This window comes from Condylura cristata, unplaced genomic scaffold (genome assembly GCF_000260355.1).
Source record: "Condylura cristata isolate star-nosed mole 26May11 unplaced genomic scaffold, ConCri1.0 scaffold00029, whole genome shotgun sequence".
NCBI lineage: Eukaryota > Metazoa > Chordata > Mammalia > Eulipotyphla > Talpidae > Condylura > Condylura cristata.
In genome coordinates this window covers 17913613-17923197 of record NW_004567130.1, presented here as the reverse complement: position 1 = coordinate 17923197, position 9585 = coordinate 17913613, and the positions used below count along the sequence as shown (strand labels likewise).

General features: G+C 72.7%; 1 protein-coding gene across 1 annotated transcript in view; it reads left to right on the top strand.

Moving 5' to 3' along the window:
- BCL7A (B-cell CLL/lymphoma 7A) overlaps positions 1-6879 on the top strand; it is an 8179-nt gene extending 1300 nt beyond the window's left edge. Inside the window, exons 2-7 of the mRNA XM_012730845.1 lie at positions 325-437; positions 1228-1853; positions 2932-3025; positions 4127-4291; positions 5527-5648; positions 5752-6879. Of these exons, the coding sequence (XP_012586299.1) occupies positions 325-437; positions 1228-1853; positions 2932-3025; positions 4127-4291; positions 5527-5648; positions 5752-5823 (1192 nt within the window). The 3' untranslated portion in view covers positions 5824-6879. The remainder of the gene's footprint in view (positions 1-324; positions 438-1227; positions 1854-2931; positions 3026-4126; positions 4292-5526; positions 5649-5751) is intronic.
- Positions 6880-9585: the final 2706 nt, after the last annotated feature.

Below are 9585 nucleotides of genomic sequence, written 5' to 3'. Positions count from 1 at the left end.
GACGGGTGCATGCCCCCGCTCCCCCCACCCCGGGCTCCCGCACCGCGTGCTGCCCGCGGGACAGGTGCACGGAGGTCAGGCCGGCTGGGGGCTCCAAGGCGTCTCTTCCCTGCGCTCCTGCTCCTGAGCTGCAGGGGCTCCCCCGGGCCTCGAGGCCTCCCACGGGGCCCAGGTCACTTCCTCCCTGTGACCTTGGGCACGGCTGGCCCGCGGCCTCAGTGCCCGGTTTGTGCCCAGTCCGGCACCTCTGTTCCTGCGTAGGGCTCGCGGGCGGCTTTGCTCACTCCGCAGGAGAGGCGTGGCCGTCTCACCTGGTCTCTCCAGATCGGTGTCCGGCATCCTTGCCCCGGTGGCTCCTTGCCTTGTGGCCCGGGTGGACCTTAACTGTGGCTCCGTGTGGCCAGTGCAGGCCCGGGTCCGGCCAGCCAGCGCCTTTGGTGACACCTGACTGGTGCCAGTGGCGCCGTGTTCGTGGGAGGGGCCATAGGGCGGAATGTTCCTGGGCTGGCTCTTCTTGCCCAGTGACCCTGGACCCCCACGGTGCTGCAGCCCTCATCAGGGCAGACCCCATCCGGCCAGACGCACCAGGAGAAGCGAGACGGTAGTGTCTCCGGGAAGCGGCCATGGTCTGCCTGAGCGGGCGGCCGGGCCGCGGGGTTCGTTCCCAGCCACGGCTCCTGCCCACACTCCTCGCGCGCCGTGGCCTGGCCCCCGGGGTGTCAGGCACCAGCCTGGGGAGCAGGCGGGGTGGTATTCAGGGCCCGGGGGGCAGGTGTGGTGTGGCCCCAGGGCTCTGTCCAACCCTGGCGGGGCTTTGGCCAGGCAGGGACCTCTGTGCAGCCCCGGGGCATCTTCCAGGGCCTGGGTCAGGTCGGCTGACCTTCTTGCCAGTGGGCGGCCAGCTGGACCCCCTGCGGCACTGGGCCCGGGGTCCCGCTCAGCCACCTCTCGGGGGGCGGCTCAGATTCCTGCGTCTTGGCGCCAGGGCTCCGGAGTCCAGGCGCGGGGCAGGGGCCTGGGCTGTGGCACTGCCCCTTGCCGGCCCCCCACAGGCACCCCCATCTCGGCCCCTGGCCCCGGACACCCCCTGGGGTGCTCTGTGGAGCAGGATCCTACCATCAGGGGCCACAGGCAGGTGGGCGAGGTCCCTGTGCAGGGCCCGGGCGCCTGTGGCTGGGCTTTGCCCGGGGCCTGGCCCACGCCCCTCCCCCCCGCCCTCACCTGGAGGTGGACACACCGACCTGGGGGCAGCAGTGACAAGCGGCCCAAGAACGCAGCGGGCTCAGGTCACGCCTGGCCAGGAGGGCCTGAGCCGCCCCGCCTGGCAGGCTGGCTGTCCTCGGGTGTCTGGGCCTCCCGGGTGTAGCCCTGGGGGCGAGCGCTGCTCACACCCCGCGGAGCCTGGCCGGCGTCCATCTGGGGCTCGTCATGCGGTCGCTGGGGACCCGGCGCCGGCCGACCTCGCCCCAGGTGTCTGCAGGTCCTCTGCGGCCCCCTGCCCCACCCCTGCTCAGACCCCTGGGCCCTCCCTCCGCGCCCGGTGCACACCGCAGCATTGGTGGGGTGGCCTGCAGGTGCGGGGCCGGGTGCCCAAGGGAGGCGGCCACCACCCGCTGGGCACCGCTGTCCCGCTGCCCCGGACGCTGGTGTGGCCGGAGCCTCCAGGGTGCGGTCAGGGGCTGTGGTCCAGGCGGCGCTGCCCTCGCCGGCGGGGGCGGGCTGGGTGGCAGTGCCCAGTGCTGGCCCCGGTGACGGCTCGTCCCCTGCGCAGGGAGAAGAAGTGGGTGACCGTGGGCGACACATCCCTGCGCATCTACAAGTGGGTGCCCGTGGCGGAGCCCAAGGCGGATGATGTGAGTTGGGGCTGCCCCCCGCCCCCCCCGTGTGAGCTGCCCAGGCCCTGGGCCGGTCCGTCGAGGCCAAGTGGCCGAGGGGCTCTTGGGCGTGTCCCCCCGTCGGCCCTCAGACCTGGGGGCCCCAGGCGGCGCTTCTGAAGCCCACGTTGCACCCCTGGCCCCGTGGTTTGGGGCAGCTGGTGTACCCCCAGGCAGGTGGCCCCGGCACTCCTTGGAGCGCCTGGCCGCGGCCGGCCGTCCCTCCGCCCCTGGGTCTGGGCAGCTGACCTTCCACCTTTCTATGAAAATTTGGGTTCAGGCTGGGGGGGGGGTGGGGGGACGTGGCCCCACACCCGGCGGGTGTCGGACACCAGCACCTCCCGATGCAGGGCTGCTGGCCGGGGCCGGGCCCATCCAGGGAGAGCCGGGCAGCTGCCCGTCACCCAGCAGGTTCTCCAGCCTCGGGGGCCCTGGGCCCGGTAACCCCAGCGCAGGCCGGCCTCGGAGCTGCCCACTCCGCCCAGCTGCCTGCCTGGCTGGTCAGTGTCCAGGGCCGCAGCCCCCGCTTCAGTCTCCCTCGGCCAGCATCACTTGCTGGCGGCTGACCTAGGTCTCGGGGCAGCACAGAGCACGTCCTGCAGCGGACTGCGCGTCGGCCGGTCATCGCAGCAGCGCGAGACAGGCCGCAGGGGACAGTGGGCTGTGGCCCAGGGAGAGCCGGCGCGGACAGTGCCCCGGAGCGCCTGTCCTGCCTGTGTCCGCTCAGCTGCGGCTCCGCCAGCTTGCCCCGCCCCAGCGGTGGCCATGCCCTCGGGTCAGCGTGCTCGTCTCCCCCCTCCGTAGAGGTCACTACCTGCGCTCGCAGCTGGGTGTGGGGTGGCGGAGGCACCCCCACCCCCACCCCCCGCCGGGCCTTCGGCCTGCCTGTGAGCCTGGCCGGGCCGAGCGCCCTAACCTGGCCAGGCGGCCTGCGCGAGTGACCGGCCCCTCGGGAGACCACGAGCCTTGCGCCCTGCACCCCGGGCGGCCTGACTGCACCGCTGGCCTGAGTGGCCCGCGCGCGGCCGCCGACCGGTGCCTGCTGTTTCTCCCCCAGAAGAGCAAGAAGAAGAAGGGCAAAGACGAGAAGTGCGGCTCGGAGGTGACGACCCCCGAGAACAGCTCCTCCCCCGGGATGATGGACATGCACGGTCAGCCCTGGGCTCCCCCGGGCGTGGGGGGCGGGCTGCCGGCCCTCCGTCCGGCCGCCGTTGGCATCCCAGGAGCCCCCAGGGAAGGGTTTTCGGAGGGCCGTGCGTGGGGACCAGCCTGCCCGGGCACAGCCCTGGGCCCTCTGACACCCCCCCCCCGCGGCCTTGCTTGTCCCCACGAGCCACCGGCCAGGCGCTGCCCCTGTCGCTTCTGCGATGCTGGTGTGACCCCGCAGAGAGGGTCTGCCCGCTGCGCCCCAGCTGACCGAGGCAGGCGCTGCGGGTAGCGGGCCGCCTCCCTGGCCGGGGAAGCCCAGCACCCAGACTGGCCCCGAGGGTCCGGCCGAATCCCCAGGAGGCCCGCCACTCCCCGCCAGCCCTAGCCCAGGATTTCGCCCCCTCCCTGTGGAGGGCGTGGCCTCCTGGCCGCCCGCCCACCTGCCTGGGTCGCAGGGTCCACAGAGGCCGGTGCCTCCTGGTGAGCATTGGCCGAGGACAGGGCTGGCCCGGGCCTGGCTGGGGCGACGGAGAGCCGGCTGCTGGCTGGCAGGGCCGGCCGGCTGCGGTCCCCTGTAGCTGCGTGGTGGGCCTGGCCTGTGTCCCCTGATCCTGACCCCCGGCCGGGGCCGGCGAGGCTGAGGGGCTCCAGCTGCAGCCGCTAGCCCGAGGCGCTGGCCTCGCGCTGGGGTCCAAGCGGCCAGTCTCTGACGCGGACCCCCCAGGGTCAGCCGCGGAGGGCCGTGCAGCGCCCGCTGGCGGTGTCAGGGCCAGGGAGGGTGACCATGTCCCAGCCGCGCGACCTGCCGTCGTCCCAGGGCGCAGTGGCCCGCCCCGCAGGGACACCGCGCACGGCGCCAGGCGGGAGGGTCTGAGGGTGCCCAACGCTCCTCATCCCCCTCATCCTCCTGGGCAGCGGCACAGGGCGCGGCGCTGGGCAGCCTGGACTCGGGCACCTCTGTGCCGGGCTGCAGCTGGGCGTTCAGGACCGCACCCCGGGGGTGAAAGCGGGGAGCCCCTGCTCTTGGCGCCCAGCTTTTGGCTGGGTCCGGGGCGGGGCGGGGCCGAGCCCGCGCGGGGTCACGCTGCCCCTCGCCCACGCAGACGACAACAGCAACCACAGCTCCATCGCAGACGCCTCCCCCGTCAAGCAGGAGAACAGCAGCAGCTGCAGCCCCGCCCCCGAGCCCGGCGCCGTGGCGCCCGCGGATGGTGAGGCCCGCCCTGACGAGGCCGCAGCCGAAGCCAAGGTGCCGCCAGGCGCTGAAGGTGGGTGTCCTGCGGCCCGAGGGCCCCTGCTGGTCCGGGCGGCCCGAGGCGTTGGGAAAGGGCCGCGCGGGGCAGCGTGCGAGGGTGGGGGTGGGGGTGGGGGTGGGGGGGTCCCAAGCTCAGCCAGGCAGCAGCAGTGGGCTGGACACGCCAGCCGGAGGCAGGCATGCCTCGTGCCGCCACCTCGCCCGGCTTCCCGCTGGGCCCCACGGGTCTGGCCGTGATCTGGAGGTCCGGTCTGCGGGAGGGCAGGCAGTGGGAAGGGGGGCTACCCCCGGGGCGTGGAGGGGCGGGGCTGCGCCCCGTGTGGCTGCTGCTTTGGAGGGCGCCAAGCTTTGTTTTTCAAGATTGATTTATGCACAAGAGCGGGGTGCAGGCTAGAGGCGTGGGGCTGGGGGGCACCCCAGACACAGTGGGGAGCAGGACGGGAGGGTCCCCCGGAACCCATTGTCGAGGGGCCTGTGTGTCCTCGGCCACTCCCTGGCCGGGTCGCTCGGCTACGCCCCGGACCCACCCCTCACCCAGCCCTGGGGACGCCGGCCCCCCCGCCCGCAGCGCCCCCCAGTGCGGCACTGAGCTGTTCACTGCTGAGCGGTTTGGGCTGCCCGTGGCTCCTTGGGCTGCGTCCAGAGCCATCCTTGCAGGCCCCACCCTTCAGTCCAGTGCCCCGGGGCAGGAAGGAGCTGGGCAGAGATGGGCGCCACCGACCAGCACCTTGCAACGTGGGGGAGCAGCCATTTCTGGGACAAATGGAGCTGGGGTGTGGGTGAGAGGACCCCCAGAGACTGGGGAGCAGAACGGGAGGCTGACCTGGCCCAGAGGCCCAAGAGGCAGCAGCGCAGTATGTTCACTGCTCGGCGGCTGGGCAGCTCCCACGCGGGTTCCAGGTCCCTGGAGGTGCCGTGTCGTGACCACTCGCTGACCCCTGCCCTGCACCTGCCTGGACCTGCCCGGCTGGCACGGCCACCTCTGCCCTGCAGGTGTCGCCCTGGCCGCTGTCTCTGGTGTTGGCTGCCCCCGCGGCCACCTGGCCCTGCCGCACCTGGCGCCCCTGCCCACAGGGCCCAGTGACCGCGCGGCTGGGCTGGGCAGTGCCGGCCTCATGCTCGGCCTTCCCCCCGTGGCTGGGCGAGGGGAAGGTGCCTGGCCTGGAGCGGCTGGCGGTGGGGTGCCTGGGGGCCGACCTGCGGGCGCCCCGACCTCGCTGCAGCCTCTGGTGCTTCTGCGTTTCTCAGACGGCGCCGACGAGCAGAACCCACAGCCTGCAGCGGAGACCCCGGCCAGCAGCTCGGACAGAGCAGAGCGGCCGCCGCCTGGAGACGCCGCCCTAGCCGCCGAGCCGCCAGCCGCCCCGCAGGTACCCGCGCATGGGCGGGCCGCTGTCCCCTGGACGTCCTCCCCGTGGGGTCCTGGGGCGGGCAGGGCGGCTGGAGCCCCGCGTGATGCCACCCTGCCCGCAGGACCTGGACGGGGGGCCGCCCCCCAAGAAGCTGAAGCTGGAGCCTTCGCAGCAAAGCCCGGCAGACATGTAGAGCCGGCGGCCCGGGGCACCGGCCTGGCCCAGCACGACGTGGGCGCCTGGCGCCGACCGGCTGGCGGCCCCTCCCGCTTCCTCTCTGTGCCTTGCGCCCTCAGGCGGCCTCGCATGCCCCCCGTGTCCGTCTCCCTCCCTCAGCCCTTGGTTCCCTCCCGCCTCCAGACCACGGCCCTCGAGCAGGACCCCAGAGCTGCTTCCCGCCCCTCGGGCTGGGCCATCTTAGTCGTGCACCCGGGGGCGCCGGTCTCCTGTGGAAGAAAGGGCTGAGGGCCTTGCCGGCTGCGGGGGCTGGTGCTGGGCCCCACCGCGCCCCGCTGGGCCCCACGGGGCTCCCCGGCGCCTCCCGGGCTTCCTCCGCTGCGCGGCCTCTAGGGCTGCCCAGGGCCTGGCCTGGGGCGCCGGTGCTGGGCCCCCGGGGCGAGGCCAGGCTGGCCGCTGAGGGGCGCCCGTGGGTCTCCTGCACTTCAAGAAGAATCAGAAGTTCCTGAATCTCAAATACCTCATCCAAGGTTTCTCCTGAAATAAGGGAAGAGCGGACTCGGGCGGCTCCCACTGGAGGCCCGGGGCCTCGGCCCCCACCCGGCCGCGGACGTTTCTCGCCGCAGAGCCCGTCCTGTCCGGTGAGAGATGCCTCTGGACTCGCCCCTGGCGGCCGGCCGGCGGCAGGGAGGGCGGCGGCGCGGGCCGTCCTCAGCTTTCCTCTGAAGTGCCTGAAGGTGGGAGTGGCTGAGGCGCTGGCAGCCGCCAGGCACAGCCTCGGCCCTGACTCTGCGGCCCAGAAACCCCGATGTGCTTCCGCCCCGGGCGCCCCACGACCCCTGGGGACCCCCGCCCTCGGCGGCCGCCAGGGCCCCGGGCAGACTGGCTCCCCACATTCCAGTGTGCCGGCCGCACCCCCGCCCGCGCAGGGGCGCAGAGACCGGCCTTGCCCGACCTCCCTCCCCGTTTTCGGTGTTGTACAGCAGTATGGTTTTTCACTTATTTATTCCATCGGTAGATATGGTTTGTACAATGTACAATGGTTCCGTTTCGGAGAATAAAAACCTTCCAGTGGCGCCGCGCGGTGGGGCATGCTGGTGACACCTGACCCGGGCGGCGGGCTCCGGCCGCCGCTGCCTGCCACCCGCTGCCCGAGCCCAGCGCCGAGGCCCAGGCTGAGCGCCGCGGCTGGCAGCGGACGCCACCGTGGCCTCCCGGCCCCCAGCAGGTCCTCACTGCCCTCCCCACCTGACCCCACCCCAGGCCAGGGGACGGGGTCCCCAGCCAGCCTGGGCTCTGGAGGAAACCATCCTCCCCGGCCTCCCATTCCCAGGAGCTTCCAAATCCAACAAGCCCCAGGGGAGTGCCCGGCTGGCTCTGCCCCACACCTGCCTGCCTGCCTGTGCATCCGGCCCTGCTGGGGGTCCCTCCAGGCCCTTCTCAGGCCCCCCTGCTGGTGCTGAGCGCATCGCCCCGAGAGCTTGCGGGGGCCCCATCTGCAGGACCCCGGAGTGGTGGCCTGGGGTCAGTGGGCCACGAGCCAGCGAGCGGCAGGGACGGGGCCTGGAAGGCTGCAGTGTTGGGGGCTGGCAGAGGCCCAAGGCCTCCAGATGGGGCCCCCGCAGGCAGGGAGACCCGGGCTCGGGCCAGGTCCGGCCAGAAAAGGCCTCTGCTGACCCAGGCCCTGGGCCTCTGCCCAGCCGGGGACTTACCGTCTGCACCACCCTGGCCCAGCAGTTGGGGACCACACGGCCAGAGGCGCCCAGGGAGCGAGCTGGGGTTTCCGCGGGGACTGCTGAAGGTGGCACGGGGCAGCGGGGCAAACCCCGGCAGCGGGCCTTGTGTGCTTGGTGATGCATCTTTAAGGGGCTCCTCATGCTGGTGCCCCAGGAAGGCAGCACAGGATAGCGGAGCTGTGGCGAGGGCACGCTGGCCCGGCCACCCTACCGGGCAACCTGGCAAGACCACGGCCAGTCCTGGGCTCTGGCCCTCCATGCCAGGGATTGGCATCCAGGCTGGCTTGAGGCCCTGCCTCGGCTGGGCCACGGCCTCACGTGCGTGGCCACGTGGCAGGGACCTGGAAGCTGCCCGGCCTCACGTGCGTGGCCACGTGGCAGGGACCTGGAAGCTGCCCGCTGAAGGCGGAGGTGGTGCACACCCGCCCGGCCCGGCAGCCGCCCAGCACGCTGGTACTTGGTGCTTTGTGACCCCAGGCAAGTGTCTCCGCCTCTCTGAATCCTGCTGCTGGGCGCGAGGGGCAGACGCCGGCCTCGGCAGCTGCAGTTTCCAGGCAGCTCGTCCTCCAGCATGTCTAGGCTCCTGAAGGCAGAGCACTGGGAAGGTCCGAGCTCTCTCCCACCATCCCCTGCTGACCTCTGCAAAGGCCTGCCCCCTCTCAGTGTCCATGCCGGGTGCGCCCACCCGGCGGCCCCAGCCAGGCCCTGGGGGAGGGGGCAGCGGACAGAGGGCAGCGGCAGGGGTGGCCGCCAGCGCCAGGGGTGGCCGCCAGCGCCAGGGCCCAGGCCCAGCCACCCCTTGGGGTCGTTCTGCCTGCACAGGCGCCGGGAGGCCGGGGATCCCCACTCCCGTTGGCGACTGCTGGAGTGCCCGGGGTGCTCTGCGGCGCAGGCCAGTGGCCGTCTGCCCAGCTTCGGCCAAAGGACAGTGATTTGTGTCGGGCCACACTCGTCTGTTATGAGGCCAGGGGCGTGGCCCACGCTGCCCACCGGTTGGGGGTTTGGGGGGCTCTGAAACCCCACAGAACAGTCCAGGAGCCCCCAGTTGCTGGGGCTGGGGGCGCGGCGCGGGGCAGGAGGAGGCCGTCCCCCCACCCTGGCTGGCCTCGGCCCGCTTCTGTGTGCCGCCGGAGCTCACCCTCCAGGGAACCGGGGACCTGGTGAGTCAAAGCTGCTGAGGTGTCAGACCTGCGCTGGCAAAGTAGGGGCCCCGGGAACCCCCATTTACAGTCCAAGGTCAGAAGCCCCCCCCCCACCCCCCAGGCTTGCGGCCGGCAGGGCAGGGCTGTGGGGACACCCGAGGGAGGCTGTGGGTGGTTAGTGCCCTGGACAGCCCCTGCGCTGGGCCTGCGAGGCCAGCCCTGCGCAGCTGAGCCTGCCAGGACCTGGCTGAGCCCTGCGTGGACAGCGCCAGGACCGCGCAACGGGCGAGGGCCCCCACCCCATCGCACGGCATCTGGACTTGTGCTCAGGTCAAGTGATTTTCGCCGCCGATGCCACAGCGCTGCGTAGCGTGGACCACAGCCACAGCTGTCCAGAGCCGCGACCCGGTGGGCTCTCCCGGCACCGGCTGCACCCCGTCTCCCTGGGCGCCGACCCCAGCAGGAGTTTAGCCCGCGGGGGCAAGCGGCCAAGTCCACCCACTAGGGGGACCCAGGGCACAGACACCCCCTCCCCACCGTCACCCCGCAGCACTGGCTTGGAGGGGACCCGCCTGTCTGCTCCCCACAGTTCCTGGGCCAGCTCTCTCTCACCGTGCCCCCTGGCCTGCACCCCGGGTCGGGTGCACACGGATTAACCTTCCGGAGACACGTACTCAGGCGACCCCCGACTTGGGAAAACGAGAAAATGGGGCGCACGAAGGGAGTGCCCACCAGCCCAACAGCCGCGCTCTGGCTGAACCGGCCAGAGGCCCCACGCGCGTCCCCGCAGCGACGCGGCGACTTGTCCAGGGAGAAGCTTGGGGTACAGCGCGCGGCACGAGGCTGCAGCGGGGCGTGGACAAGCCGTGGCGGCCCGGACCGCCCCGCGAGGGCCCCTGG